The 15,819-nt window shown below is 43.2% G+C and overlaps 1 protein-coding gene across 4 annotated transcripts in view; it reads right to left on the bottom strand.

Moving 5' to 3' along the window:
* myom3 (myomesin 3) overlaps positions 1-15,819 on the bottom strand; it is a 108,450-nt gene that overhangs the window by 53,703 nt on the left and 38,928 nt on the right. For all 4 annotated transcript variants that reach the window (XM_043717220.1, XM_043717219.1, XM_043717218.1 and 1 more), the window contains 5 exons: positions 14,009-14,059; positions 11,006-11,133; positions 9,162-9,345; positions 7,148-7,322; positions 5,563-5,684 (listed from right to left, as the gene is read on the bottom strand). In XM_043717220.1, coding sequence (XP_043573155.1) covers positions 5,563-5,684; positions 7,148-7,322; positions 9,162-9,345; positions 11,006-11,133; positions 14,009-14,059 — 660 coding nt within the window. The remainder of the gene's footprint in view (positions 1-5,562; positions 5,685-7,147; positions 7,323-9,161; positions 9,346-11,005; positions 11,134-14,008; positions 14,060-15,819) is intronic.

Genomic DNA, 15,819 nt, shown 5'->3' on the forward strand with positions numbered 1-15,819 from the left:
GCAAATTTCCCTGCCAGTATATTAGTCCCCTTCCAATTTAGGTGCAATCCGTCCTTCTTGCACAGGTCATTTCTCCCCCAAAAGAGATTCCAATGATCCAAAAATGTGAATTCTTCTCCCATACACCAGCTCCTCAGCCATGCATTCATCTGCTCTATCCTCCTATTCCTGCCCTCACTAGCTCATAGCATCGGGAGTTGATATTACTACACTTGAGGACCTCCTTTTTAAATTTCTGCCTAACTCTCTGTAATCTCCCTTCAGAATCTCAACCTTTTCCCTTCCTATGCCCTTGGTTCCAATGTGGACAATGACCTCTTGCTGACCCCCCTTGCTGCACCCTCTCTGAGACATCCTTGATCCTGGGTTCAGGGAAGCAACACACCATTCTGATTTTTCGCTGCTGGCCATAGAAATATCTGTCTGCACCTCGGACTAGAGAATCCCCTAACACAATTGATCTCTTGGAACCCGACATACCCCTCGTTGCATTAGAGCCAGTCTCAATACCAGAAACCTGGCTGTTCGTGCTACGTTCCCCTGAGAATCCATCACCCCAACATAGCAGCATACCTGTTTCAAATGGGTATATCCATAAAAGACTCCTGCGCTAGGTGCCTACCTCTCTTACCCTTCCTGCAGTTAACCCATCTATGTGACTTATCTGAGACTTCCCCCCCCCTTCCTATAACTGCCATCCATCACACTGTTGCAAATTCCTCATCGCTTCTTACTGTCTCTCCAACTGATTCATTCGATCTGATAAGATTCGCAGCCAACAGCATTTATTGCAGATATAATCCGCTGTAACCCTTAAACTTTTTAAACTCCCACATCCGACAAGAAGTACAAATCACTCTATTAAAAGTCATTTTTGCTCCTTCACAATCTACTGACCCAGAAATTAACACCGTCTTATTCCTCTACAAACACTACCCCAGCTTAAATTAATAGTTATGACTTATATTTTAAGTTTAATCAAGAGACATATCTCCAAAAACATATAATCAAGAAAGAACCCACTCTACTCACTACTACAGATTCTCTGTAGGCCACACTTAAAACAACAATTAACTTATTTGATTCTGTGCTGTGAACTTTGCCCAACAGTTCCTCCAAGATTAGTTGTGAATTTCACTGTTTGTTAATTTTCCCAGATGCACTCCGATGTCCAACGATACATGAATTCAAACAGCAAAGGCTGTAGCTGTGCAGGTTCTCTCTCTCTCTCTCTCCTACAATGATCTCACCATATGCTTCCTTTGTCTGTTCTTCTCCCTTTAAAAACTGCTGTTGTTTTGACTTTTTTTCCAAAGTTCCAAAACAATGCAACAGCATATGAAACAGTAATTGCTGCTCCTGCAATTTGAGGAAATCACCTCCAGCACCTAAAATACCTCAAAAAAGGAACAGCTGTAACAGCCAGAATTTTTTTCCATCCTCCATTTTGTTCCTCTCACGGCTGTAGTCCAGAGTAGATAGACTGACCTGTCTCAAACACGGTCAGGTATACTTTCCATTTTCTTGTCAGTAATGGGTTTTATCATGAACGTAACAAGACCTCAGTACTTTTCTCAGAGAACAGCAAAAGAGGGATTTTTATTCTTGTTTGTCGATTAATTGCGTTAATTAGTTGCTCTGGCAGCAAATCTAAAGGGCAAACCTAGTGAATTCGATACAAGGCATGAGAATCAAAACATTAGGTGGCCGTGCCAGATAAACCTGCATGAAATTGTGCCCAACATTTCTGTTATACAATCATGTATTTCTCTTGAAACATGTAAATGGCATAAACGTTGCATAAACATTTCAATCCCCTATCTCCTAACAATACAATAGCTTTACACCAATGCTCAGATGCTTTCCACACCATGATCTACACTTTAAAGTGCTTCATAGATTGTATCGAAGACATTATTTTGACAGCTAAACTCTGGAGCTGAAAATTTAAAAGACACTGATTTTCTTACAGGGTTTATTTTAAGAGAAATCTCTTGTTTGGCAATACAATCTGTTTGTGGATTTCCACTGAATGTTGTTTAAAATATCTTAATATCTGAATGCGTAGAATGTGGTTCTGTACTTGGTATTCTAAGCTGAAAGCTATAGCAACTAAAATTGACAAATTCACAAATTATTCACTGGATAACATTTATTTCCAAAATATGGTACTAGAAAGTGTTATAATCCCAGCTGATAGTAATACTGGACAAGTCAAACCCCAGGATAAATCCTGGCTTGATAGATCATGCATTTTATTTTTGCAATGTGCTTTGTGGTGGTCTGTCACAAAGGGCTACTAATATACTTTAAACAAAAGAACATAGAAGTTTATTACACACTAAAGGAAAAACACGAACAACATTCACTACACAAGAACTACACAAGAACTAGTTGAAGATCATAATATCATAAATAAAGATTCATCACTTCTAACCTCAGCAACAACCTTACAGATACTCAAACTTCAGTGAAAGGTCATCTTGTTTCCACTTTAGTTTTCATTGCTCAGTTGCAATTGGTTCCTTTTCAGCATTTTCTTACTTCCACCAATGTTATTTATTTACTTAATTTCTCTTCCCGAGACTCTTAAACAAACTGCTAACTCAGCTCAATTATATTTTTACAATGGGTTCCTTGAACTCCTTTTCCAAAGCATTCACTTTTAGGAGCTTTTACATACTTCTAAGCCAGTCAGGACTTCTTTCCTTCTGCTGTTTGGAGACTACTAAACTGCCAGATGCTCTTATTCCTGATGAAGGGCTTTTGCCCGAAACATCGATTTTCCTGCTCCTTGGATGATTCCTGACCAGCTGTGCTTTTCAGCATCACACTCTCAACTCGAATTTCCAGCATCTGCAGTACTCACTTTCACCTAGATGCTCTTATTGGCCTTTTCTCTCCAGATGAACAGTTTCTCTCTCTGAAAGGGGCTTGTGCACTCTGAGCTTTTGGATAATTCAATCTTTCTAAATAATTTGTTCCTGTCTCCCTGTATCATAGGACACCTGTAGCTCAATTATTTTCTCACATCTACCCTTGCTTCTAAGCCATTCAACTATAGGGCAACCTCAACTATCCAAACCACACAGGCAGGTAGCATTATGTTTGGATAATCAGAATGTTTGGATAATCGAATGTTTGGATAATCGAATGTTTGGATAACACAGTTTACCCAAGCATCAGGACTTTGAGATCATGTTTGGATAACCGGAAATTCAGATAATTGATGTTCAAATAACCGAGGTCATTGTCTATTCATTTTAAAGGGTTTAAAAAACATATGTTGTGTGTAAATGTCCGATCAGGATCTGTCTGTCCTCTGTTTCCCAAACATTGTGAATGCCCCCTTTTTCTTTTTGACTAAGCTCAGAACTTTTCTTATCATTAAATGTTTCTAAATCTTGTAATCCTTACCCTTGGATTTCATAGGAACATGCTGGTCTTGAACTCTAATCAACTGGCCTTTAAAAGATTATTAGTGATAGATAACATGGCTTTGTGCAAGGAAGGTCATGTCTCAAAAACTTGATTGAGTTTTTTGATGAATTGACAAAGATGACAGCAGGGTGGTAAATGCTGTCTACATGGAATTTAGCAAGGCCTTTGACAAGGTCCCTCATGGCAGGCTGATACAGAAGGTAAAAACAATGACTGCAGATGCTGGAAACCAGATTCTGGATCAGTGGTGCTGGAAGAGCACAGCAATTCAGGCAGCATCCGAGGACAGGCAAAATCGACGTTTCGGGCAAAAGCCCTTCATCAGGAATAAATGCAGAGAGCCTAATCCACATTGATGCCCTGGGGTTGAAGTGTTCCGAGGCGGAAGATGAGGCGTTCTTCCTCCAGGCGTCTGGTGGTGAGGGAGCGGTGGTGGAGGAGGCCCAGCACCTCCATATCCTCGGTAGAGTGGGAGGGGGAGTTGAAATGTTGAGCCACTGGGCGATTTGGTTGATTGATGCGGGTGTCTCTGAGATGTTCCCTAAAGCGCTCTGCTAGGAGGTGCCCAGTCTCTCCAATGTAGAGGAGGCCGCATCGGGAGCAACGGATACAATAGATGATATTAGTGGATGTGCAGGTAAAACTTTGATGGATGTGGAAAGCTCCTTTGGGGCCTTGGATAGAGGTGAGGGAGGAGGTGTGGGCGCAGGTTTTACAGTTCCTGCGGTGGCAGGGGTAAGTGCCAGGATGGGAGGGTGGGTCGTAGGGGGGCGTGGACCTGACCAGGTAGTCACGGAAGGAACGGTCTTTGCGGAAGGCGGAGAGGGGTGGGGAGGGAAATATATCCCTGGTGGTGGGGTCTGTTTGGAGGTGGCGGAAATGTCGGCGGATGAAGGTCAAGCCACATGTGATCCACAGTGAGCTAGTAAGCGGATACAGAACTGGCTTAGTCATAGAAGATAGAGAGAAGCAGTGGATGGGTATTTTTCCCACTGGAGATTTGTGACCTGTAGTATTCCACAGGGAATAATGCTGGGATCCCTGTTGTTTGCAATATGTATAAATGATTTGGAGAGAATGTAGAAATTAGTAAGTTTGTGGAAGACACAAAGATTGGGCAAGCTGCAGGTAGTGAGGAGGTTTGCCAGAGGATACAGCAGGGTATAGATAAGCTGGAGACTTGGGTGGGGAAATGACAGATGGAGTTTAATCCAGACAAATGTGAGGTGATGCATTTTGAAATGTCTAATACAGTTAATAGCAGAATCCTTAATAGCATCAATATCAACATGGCCATACAGGTCCATAGTTCCCTGAAAGTGACCAACAAGTGGATAAGGTGGTAAAGGCAGCATTAAACATGCTTGCCCTCATCAGTCAGGACATGGAATATAAAAATTGGCAAGTCATGTTACAGCTGCGTAGAACTTTAATTTGACCACATTTGGAATGTTCTGTACAGTTCTGGTTGTCACACTACCAGAAGGAAGTGGAGTCTTTGGAGAGGGTGCAGAAACTGTTTACCAGGATGTTGCCTGGTTTAGAGGGTCTTAGCTATGGAGTGAGATTGGACAAACCTGGTTAGCTTTCACTTGAACATCGAAGGCTGACGAGCAACCTGACAGAAGTTTGCAAAATGATGAGAGGCCTGAAGAGAATGGAGAGTCAGAGCCTTTTTCTCAGGGTACAAATGTCATTTACATGGGGACGTAGGTTTAAGGTAAAAGTGGGTACATTAAAGGAAATGTGAGAGGCAGGTTTTTTTTTAAAACACAGAAAGTGGTGAGTGCCTGGAATGTGCTGCCAGAGGAGCAGTTACAGACGGATACAAAATCAGTGTTTAAGAGGTATCTTGGTGAAAACATGAATACGCAGAGAATAGAGGGATATGGACCGCACAGAGGCAAAAAGGTTTTTTGTTTAGAAAGGCATCAAGAAAGGCACAGTCTTGGGGGTGGAAGGGCCGGTTCCTGTGCTGTACTGTTCTTTGTTCTTTTAAAACTATACATTCCCTTCTTAACATGCACAATATAGAAAAAGCATAGTCATGGTTCAGGGCATGTTAGAACCCAAGCTTCCAAATAAGAATAACATATCTGGAACCTTCCACACAGTACTCACAGATGGGATTGTTCACCACTATGGGTGTCGATTCAGCAGAATAGTCACTGAGCCCCGCTGGACTGACAGATTTCACTCGAAACACATATTTCTTTCCAGGAGTAAGGCCATGCACTGGAAAACTGGTGGATGTAAACAGATACAGATGTAATGAATCTCTGTGGCTTAATTCTGTTCGACACAACCACCATCATGTCTCTGCTGATAAAACAAAGCAATCAGTAGCAATGGAATCAACCAGTTTCTCTGTTTCTTTGCCCCTTTCATTCTCCTCAGAGGGAAGTGGTGATGTGATGGTCTGGTCACTGGACGTCACCCAGAACCCCAGGGAACAAAAACAGAAATTGCTGGAAAAGCTCAGCTGGTTTGGCAACAGTAATGCTCACACCCCAACAACAAAATAAATCTCCCCTTACTTTCACTGCTTTATAATATTCCATCCAAGGGTTGGGTGTATCCCTCACTTCTGAATGCACTCAGTAATGATCAGAGTTTGGTCAGGACTAAGACATTGCAGAAGTCACACTTTGGACCTCACACAGAGTTTTGTATGGTGACCAGCATCAGAGTCACCCCCTCTCTGTCCAAATGACTCTCACATCAATTGTGGAGTTTGAATTGCAGCCCGAAATGTGATTAATTGACTGAGCACAGACCAGGAGCAGAATATGCCACCAACAGTTCTCTGTGGAGAAGTCATTGTAAAGCAAGAAAATTGGAACATAGAACCATCAGAATCACTTGCTTTCACTTATTTCTTATTTATGTGCATCAAGTGTTGGACATCATTGGGACCTGACAGAATGGTTTCAACTCAACAGTACAAGGAAATTTAGACACAATAAGGATTTGTAGTATTCAGTCTTTATGGTGCAATTAGTTTGCACATTTAACTGTTAATTGAAAGGTTGGTGGTTTGAGCTCACTTAGGGATTTTGTAATGTAGGTGCGTACCATCTACAAAGTACACCGCAGAAGCTCATCAAAGCTCCTTTGATAGCATCTTCCAAAGCCATGACCACTTCCATTTAAAAGGAGAATGGCAGCAGATACATGGGAACATCACCCCTGCATGTTCCCTTTCAAATCACTCATCAGCCTGGCTTGGAAAAATATCACCGTTCCTTCATTGTCACTGGGTTAACATCCATAAAGACCTTCCTTAAGGGCATTTTGGGTCTACCTACAGCTCATGAGCTGCAGCAGTTCAAGAAAGCAGCTCACCCCAACCTTCTCCAGGGCAAATAAGGACGGTCAATATATGCTGGCCGTAGACAGCGATGCCCCATCCCATCAGTGAATGATTAAAGCCCCTGAAGTGGTTTTGGTGAATGATTATTTAATTCAATTATCTTATTAAATACGAAGCATGTTGGGATCTTCTGAAGATTGTGAAAGATGAACACAGAATCTTTTCTACGTTTCACTATTTTACAAAACAAATGGCAGAATATGCAGAGATGTGAGAAAAACATTAAATATATATCTGTACATGCTGCTGATAATGGAACAGGTTAAGCAATCATTTTCAGCCACAATTAACTTTCTTAAATATTTCAATCTCCTGGCGAGATGGTGCTCTCACCTTTTTGAGTTGACAGGTTTATTGTTGCAGGTCTCCCAGTTGTTTGTCCCAACCTCACAAGCATAAATATAAAAACCCGAGAGGTCAGTTTCATCTTCAGGCCCTTTCCATTGGACCATCACAGATGTCCTTGTGTTCCTGATGGCAATAATATCATGTGGTGGAGAAAGAGCAGCTGGGTAAAAGAGGGATAACTCACTTTAGTAATCATGGCTACTTGCTCAGTTCGGTAGTGAACTGTGCAAACGTTAATGTACAGTCTCCAGTAAGACTGGGACTTGCTCATGAGTTTGATCATTCTCTCACTTCTGCACCTCATGCCTTCTTTAAAGCACTGAAGGTGGGTTGCAAACATCCCATGACTCAAAGCCTGATTGAGCTTCAGGAATTTGAAATTGATTGGGCTGCATGGAGAGAGATTAACACATCAATTTTCCCATTTAGCACTAATCACCTGCCCTTTTCCAAACTCCGAGAGGTCAGCCTGATTTAGCCAAGCACGGCAGGATCTCAGCTTGTGCTGACAACGGGCGTGTACTCTGGTGGAGTGCAGAGGAAACTGTGTAAACTTTCAAGAGACAATAGACAATACTTACTGTCTGAAGTCACTGATCACAAATAGAGATCATTTTTCCTTTTTTCCCTAAAACTACAAAAATGCTAAATATATTTTGAACATGCCAAATAGAGATATGAATGAGGACTGGCAAAGAAGAAACCAAACTTCAAAAGGGAAACCAAATTTATACAGCATGAGAGGAGGGTACTGATTGGTTGGACCATGGTTGAGCTGACAATGCAATCGAATCTGTTAACTATCAATCTTAGATGATTAACCTTGGACCATGCACATAGTTTATGGTTGGTCAGAGATTGATTGGAGGGAGATGGTGGGGTAAGGAGGGAACGCACTAAGGTTTAGCAATCTACAAAATCCTTTGCAAGTTTTGAGAAGATGTGTAGCTCAGGTTGAGTTTCTGGATGTGGGTTTGCTCGCTTAGCTGGAAGGTTCATTTTCAGATGTTTTGTCACATTACTAGGTATCATCAACAGCGAGCCTCTGGATAAAGCATTGGTGGTATGGCGCACTTTCTATTCATGTGTTTAGGTTTCCTTGGGTGGGTGATGTCATTTCCTGTGGTGACATCATTTTTCATGGTGACATCATTTCCTGTTCTTTTTCTCAGGGGTGGTAAATGGGATCCAACTGGGACAACATATCCATCATAGGACAAGCCAAACTGAGACATGCATGAAAATTCCTAGAAGCATGACATTCCAACTTGGATCCAATTTACCATCCCTAGAGAAAAAGAATGGGAAATTACATCACCACAGGAAATGACATTGCCAACCCAAGGAAACCTAAACACATAAATAGAAAGTGGGCCATACCACCAATGCTTTATCCAGAGGCTCGCTGATGATGATACCTAGTAATGTGACAAAACATCTGAAAACGAACCTTCCAGCTAAGCGAGCAAACCCACATCCAGAACATAATCCTTTCTTAATGAAAAAAGAAAAATACGTACGCAAGCGACTTTGTATACAAACAATCTATCTGGTCACTAGTGTTGTTTAAGGAAGCAAATTTGCTGCCCATTCCTGGTCTGACTGCACACCGACAGGAATGGGTTGACTGTTCTTGAATGCCCCTTGAAGTGGCCGAGTAAGGCACTCACTTATCACAAATAGCAGCAGAAAATGCTGGAGAAACTCAGCAACTCTGACAGCTTCTGTAGAGAGAGAAACTAAGTTAACATTTTGAGTCCAGTGTGATTCTTGTTCAATACTGAGTTGTGAAGAATTCACTTTGGAGAAGAGTCATATCAGACTCGAAACATTAACTCAGTTTCTCTCTCCAAAGATGCTAACCAACCTGCTGAATTTTCCACCATTTTCTAGTTCTGTGATGTTAAACTTTAATTTCTGCATTTAATTTGGATTAGGTTTACGTGCTCCAGGATTGGATTCGATAACTGATCATCTTGTTACAGGTGAATGATTTTACCTGGGGTTTCTCCAAGTGAAACAGCTTCAGAAGGCTGTGACGGCTCACTGATCCCGTACTTATTGACCGCTCGGACTCGGAAACAATACAACTTGCCTTTGACCAAGTCAGTGACAGCAAACCTTGGGCAGCTCACTGGAATTTCACAGTTTGCTCTTTGCCAACTGCTGCTCCCAGCTACTGACTGGACAAAGAAAATAAAAATACAGAGTAAACATATATTTGAAGATAGTACATAATTGTAAATGAAGAATTTATAACTTTATTTGAAGGTCACTGACTGTAGGTTTTATTTTTAGACTTTGCTGTCAATAGCAATAATTATTTTCCAATCAACCAGAGGGCAGCACCTGAGACATTCCTGTTGTTTGCAAACCCATGATGAAAAATCATAACTTATTTTCTTTCTATGTACTGTAAAGAATTGGGATGACCCAAATGAAAAATTTAAATCACGAGGAGTTGGTTCTGATGTAAGCAATAAAAATTTGACTAAATTTGGTTGATTTAGGTTCATCAGTTTTCTCAGAGTTTGTTTCTTTAATACAGTTTCTAATGTTTACGAGGAATAAAACATTCTAAACCAAATGGCACCAAAGGGTCTGACACATTTGGAGTATTGTGTACAGTTCTGGTCACCACATTATAGGAAGGATGTGGAAGCTTTGGAGGAGGAGATTTACTAGAATGTTGCCTGTTGTGGAGGGAAGGTCTTATAAGGAAAGGTTGAGGGACGTGAGGCTGTTTTCGTTGGAGAGAAGAAGGTTGAGAGGTGACTTAATTGAGATATATAAGATAATCAGAGGGTTAGATAGGGTGGACAGTGAGAGCCTTTTTCCTTGGATGGCATGAGGGGACATAGCTTTAAATTGAGGGGTGATGGATATAGGACAGATGTCAGAGGTAGTTTCTTTCATCAGAGAGTAGTAGGGGCATGGAATGCATTACCTGCAACAACAGTAGACTCGCCAAGTTTAAAGGTATTTAAGTGGTCATTGAATAGGCGTATGGACGAGAATGGGATAGTGTAGGTTAGATGGGCTTCAGATTGGTTTCACAGGTCAGTGCAACATCGAGGGCCGAAGAACATTACTGTGCTGTAATGTTCTATGTTTTATGTTCTACGTGTCTGACACATTTCTGCTCTGGATTGTTGGAAATGTGTCAAGACTTGAAGCTGAATACAGTAGGCCCCAGACAACAGCATCGGAGTATATTCCAGAATGTCAATTGGAAATGGACCCTTCATCCGTGCCAAATATGAACAGGCTGGGGCTGTTTTCCCTGGAGCATTGGAGGCTGAGGGATGACCTTATAGAGGTTTATAAAATCATGAAGGGCTTTGATAGGTTAAATATAAAAGGTTTTTTTCCCCAGTGTGGAGGAGTCCAGAACTAGAGTTCATAGGTTTAGGGAGAGAGAGGAAAAATTTAAAAGGGACTTAAAGGGGCAATGTTTTCACTCAGAGGGTGGTACGTGTATGGAATGAGCTGCCAGAGGAAGTGGTGGAGGCTGGTATAATTGCAACATTTAAAAGGCATTTTGATGGGTATATGAATAGGAAGGGTTTGGAGGGATATGGGCCGGGTGCTGGCAAATGGGTCTAGATTTATTTAGGATATCTAGTTGACATGGACAAGTTGAACTGAAGGATCTGTTTCAGTGCTGTATATCTCCATGACTCTATTACTCTAAGTTGGAATGCACAATCTTGAGGATGACAACAAAAAACAAGTGACAAGTTTAACTATTAAATAACACATATACAAATAGAGCTAACATTTTTTTCAGTCCACCACAACTCTGCTCCACATCACTGATACTTGCACACATTCGCATTTCACCTTTTCCACAATGTATGTCAGTGGTTCTCTGCCTCGGGGACAAGGCTCCTTCCAGCAGAGGGCAGCATATGTTTGTCCGATATCTGTGACCTGCAGATTAGTCGGAGGGTGTGGAATACGGACATCTCCTAAAACAGACAAACGTTTACTTTGTTAACTCTTTAAGGATACTTACACTCTGGCCTTTGATGGCACAACAATCCAAAGACTATTATCTATGGCTGACATTTCACAGGTCCTCAGAGAGCATGCTCATATAACTGTACAAAATGGCACCTTTATCAGTGACACTCAAAGTTGATGGATGGTTGTCCTGCCAGTGGTCATTGAGGTCAATTAAGGATCTCCTGAAGCACCACTGGTACTTTAATGGGACTGGGCAGGCACTGTACAAGGTGGAAACTGTGCTGGGCATCTTCCTTCTGAGCTTGGAGAAGGTGGTGGCATTCTTGATCGAGCATCTTGTCAACCCCTAACATCATCAGAGGCAACAAGGGCTGCCTGTAATGGGAGATCGCTCCCTGTCTTCATGATTGACTCCTCACTGCACCCGGGCCTACCTGAATGACTCAATAACTTAATTAGACAGGCAGGAGGCTGGAAGAACACAGCAAGCCAGGCAGCATCAGAAGGTGGAGCAGCCAACATTTCAGGTGTAACCCTTCTTCAGGACTGGGGTGGATGTAGGGGGAACTGCAGATAAAGGGAGTGGCGGGGGCAGGGTAGTGAAGTGGTGAAAGGTGAAGACAGGCAGAGGGTACTACCTGGTTGGTCAGGGGGAGGAATTAATCTGGTTGGTGGCATGGAGCAGTGGAAGAGATGGGGAGGGGATGGGAAGGTAGTCAGGAGATGGGAAGGAACGTTATTTGAAATTGGAGAACTTTCTGGGCTGTAGGCTGCCCAGGTGGAAGGTGCGGAGTTGTTCCTCCAATTTGCGCTGTGGTTCGTTTTGGCGATGGAGGAGGCCAGGGATAGTCGGAAAGGGAGTAGGGAAGGGGCAATTAAAATGGGCGGTGACTGGGAGATTCGGTCAGCCCCTGTAGGCCCGGCTGAGATGCTCGGTGAGCTATTCCCTAAGTTTATGTTCGGTCCCCCTGATGTAGAGAAAAGCTCATCGGGAGCACCTGATGCAATAGGCTAGGTTGGAAGAGAGGCAGGTGAACCTCTGTCTCACCTGCAAGGACTGTTTGGGGCCCTGGATAGAAGTGAGAGGGGTGGTGTACCGGCAGGTTTTACATCTTTTCTGGCTGCAGGGGAGGGTGCCTGGGATTTCGGGGGCATTGGTGGGGAGAGTGGCGCAAACCAAGGACTGTTGAAGGGAACTGTCCTTGCAGAAAGCAGAGAGGTTTGGGGAGGGGAAGATGTTCTTGGTGGTGGGGCCTAGTTGGAATTGGCGGAAGTGTTTAAGGATGATGCGTACCATGTGGAGACTGTTGGAGTGGGAGGTGAGGACAAGGGAGACTCTGCCTTTATTGCATTTGGAGGGGGTGGTTTAGAGCAGTGGAACAGGTGGGGGGGCCAGAGGGCTGTCTGGATGATGGAGGGAGGAAAAGTACATTGTTCAAAATAAGTAGACATCTGGGATGCTCACGAGTGGAATGTTTTCTTGTTTGAGCAGATGCGGCAGAGGCAGAAAAATTGGGAGAATGGGATGGGGTTCTTGCAGAATTCTGGGTGGGAGGAGGTGTAGTCCAGGTAGTTATGGGAGTCTGTGGGTTTGGAATAAACATCTGTCTGGAGATTGTTGCCAGAGACGGAAATGGTGAGAAAGGGGAGGAAGGTGTCCAAGATGGACCAAGTGAATCTGAGGGTGGGGTGGAAGTTGTGGGTGAAGTTGATGAACTGCTCCAGTTCAGCCTGGCTGCACAAATGCAGTTATCGATGTAACGGCGGAAGGGTTGGGGCATAGTGCCTGTGTAGGTGCTGAAAAGGGATGTTTGACATAGCCAACAAAGAGGCAGGTGTAGCTGGGGCTCATCTGGGTATCCATGGCCAACCCCTGGATTTGGAGGAAATGGGAGGAATTAAAGGAAAAGTTATTAAGGGTGAGGACCAGTTCGGTGAGGCGATAGGGATAGGGTTAGGGTAAGGGTGGCGATAGGGTTAGGGTTAGGGTTAGGGTTTTGGCAGGGTAGTTGGGCTTGTGGATCTTGGGAAGCAGGTAGAACCGGGCAATTCAGGGCTGGGGACTATGAGTGTGGAGGCAGCGAAGGGGAGATCACTGGAGGCAATGAGGACACGGACAGTGCGGGTGATTTTGGCCTGATGGGTCGTGGTGGGGTTGTGGGTAAGGAGAGATAGGACGTGCTGTTGGAGAGTTGGTGGTCAGCCTTTGCGACATAGAGGCCCAATCCCCAGACTACCACCGTCCCACCTTTGTCTGGGGGTTTGATGGTGAACTGCAGGTTGGTGCAGTGTGAATGGAGTGCTGCACGTTCGGGAGGTGCGGGGGGGTGAGGTTGGAGTGGGTGAAGGGGCGTGGAGAAATTGAGGCAGCTCATTTCGTTTGCAGTCAGCAATGAACAGACCAAGGGTGGGTACAAGGCCGGCAGGTGGGGTAGAGGGAGTGATTAGTGGTTAGGGTAAAATAGCTACTCTTCCCCAGAGGAGACAGTCACACAATGTAATGTAAATGTGGCAACATAATCAACACTGGATGAGAAACCCAGAGACTCAGGGATTCAAATCCCACCACAGCAGGTGGTGAAATTTAAATTCAATTAATAAATGAGGAAAGTGAGACTCACAGTAACCAGGAAATTCCTATTGATTGTTGTAAAGGTCCATCTGGTTCAGTAATGTCCTTAAGGGGGAGGGAAATTGACCATTCTCACCTGATCCACCCTACATGTGACTCCAGACTCACAGCAATGCAGTTGACTGTTAACTGCCCCCTGAAATGGCTGAGCTAGCCAAGGGGGCAATTAGGGATAAGCAATTGCTGGCTTTGGCAGTGGTATCCACATCCTGTTAAAGAGCAGGGATTCTTTAAGCCAGACTTACCTTCAAGCTCATCTTTAGTAATCGGAATGACGCCGATATCAGTCTGGATATCTGCAATTAAAAGTAAACAACTTATAGTTTTATCATGACAGTTGAGCACCAACAAGAATAACAGAAACAAATCACGAATTCATGATGAGATCCTAATATTTAAACTTTACATACAATCTTGGAAGCTTCAATCCATTCAGTACTTTAAAACAGACTGTTCCTCAAGCCCACGTTTCTTCAGAGAGATCATTCGCATTCTGTGCAGTTTGTGCAGCTGAGACTGATTGTATTGAATTATAAATGAAAGTGTGAATTGGAATTTTTATTCAAACCTTTCCAAGCAGAGGCCAGTATTCCATCTGGGACACATTCACATGGTTTCTTATAGCAATAAATAATGACCACAGCCACATAAATAAATATATGTTGTTCCACATTAAGAACATAGAGCATCGAACATTACAGCGCAGTGCAGGCCCTTCTGCCCTCGATGTTTCAGTGATCTGTGGAACCAGCTGAAGCCCAGCTAACCTACACTATTCCATTTTCATCCATATGTTTATCCAATGACCATTTAAAAGCCCTTAAAGTTGGCGAGTCTACTATTGTTGTAGGCAGTGCATTCCATGCCCCCACTACTCTCTAAGTAAAGAAACTACCTCTGACCTCTGTCCTATATCTATCACCCCTCAATTTTAAGCTATGACCCCTCATGCTAGCCATCACCATCCTCGGAAAAAGGCTCTCACTGTCCACCCTACCTAACCCTCTGATTATCTTATATGTCTCAATTAAATCACCTCTCAACCTTCTTCTCTCTAAAGAAAACATATGAACTAGGAGCAGGAGTAGACCATTCAGGCCCTCAAGCCTTCTCCATTATTTAATACAATCATGGTTCATCTCATCTTGGCCTCAACTCCATTTTCCTGCCCGCTCTCCTTCAATCTGTTACTCATTAAAAAATCTCCTTAAATTTGTCCCACCATTGACTGCACTCTGAGGTAGTGATTTCACAGATTATTCACCCTTTGAGAGATGTAATTTATCCTCATCTCTGTTTTAAATCTGCTGCCCCTAATCTCAAAAACAATGATTTAAAAATAATGTCCCATAGATAGAATCAAACATAAATGGATGCCAAGAACTGGTTCAGAACACGGTGTCTAAAAGTCTTGGTCAGAGAGGTGGCTCTTAAAGTGGTCTTAAAACAGGAGAGATCAGTTGAAAGGCAGGAGGTTTAAGGGAGAGAGTTTCAGAGGGGAGAACCACAACTAAGAAAATCATATCCACTAATAGTGGGGTGAAGGGAAGGGTTACATAAAAGACCAGGATGCTGAGTTGAAGGTTATGGATCTGAGAAGATACAGGAAGTGAGATGTGAGGCCATTTTATGATATAAACACATGGACATATTAGAAACAATCTCTTCAACTGGGGGTAGATTAATGAGCTTTTTAAACAATTTGTTAATTGGATGTGGGCATTGCCAGTATGTGAGCTGGTATGTGAGTGGCTTGCCGGGGCATGTCTGAGGGCAGTTAAGAGCCATGATTGCTGTGGGTCTGGCGTCACATGGAGGCCAGAGCAGGTAGAGACAGCAGATTTCTCTCCCTGAAGGACATTAGTGACTAAGTTGGGTGTTTTTTGTAACCGCAGTAGTTATATGGTCATAGAGTCATAGAGATGTACAGCAAGGAAACAGACTCTTCAGTCTATGCTGACCATGTATTCCAAATTAATCTAGTCCCATTTGTCAGCACTTGGCCCATATCCCTCTAAACCCTACCTATTCATATATCCATCCAGATGCCTTTAAA

The sequence above is a fragment of the Chiloscyllium plagiosum genome, chromosome 27, assembly GCF_004010195.1.
Source record: "Chiloscyllium plagiosum isolate BGI_BamShark_2017 chromosome 27, ASM401019v2, whole genome shotgun sequence".
Lineage (NCBI taxonomy): Eukaryota > Metazoa > Chordata > Chondrichthyes > Orectolobiformes > Hemiscylliidae > Chiloscyllium > Chiloscyllium plagiosum.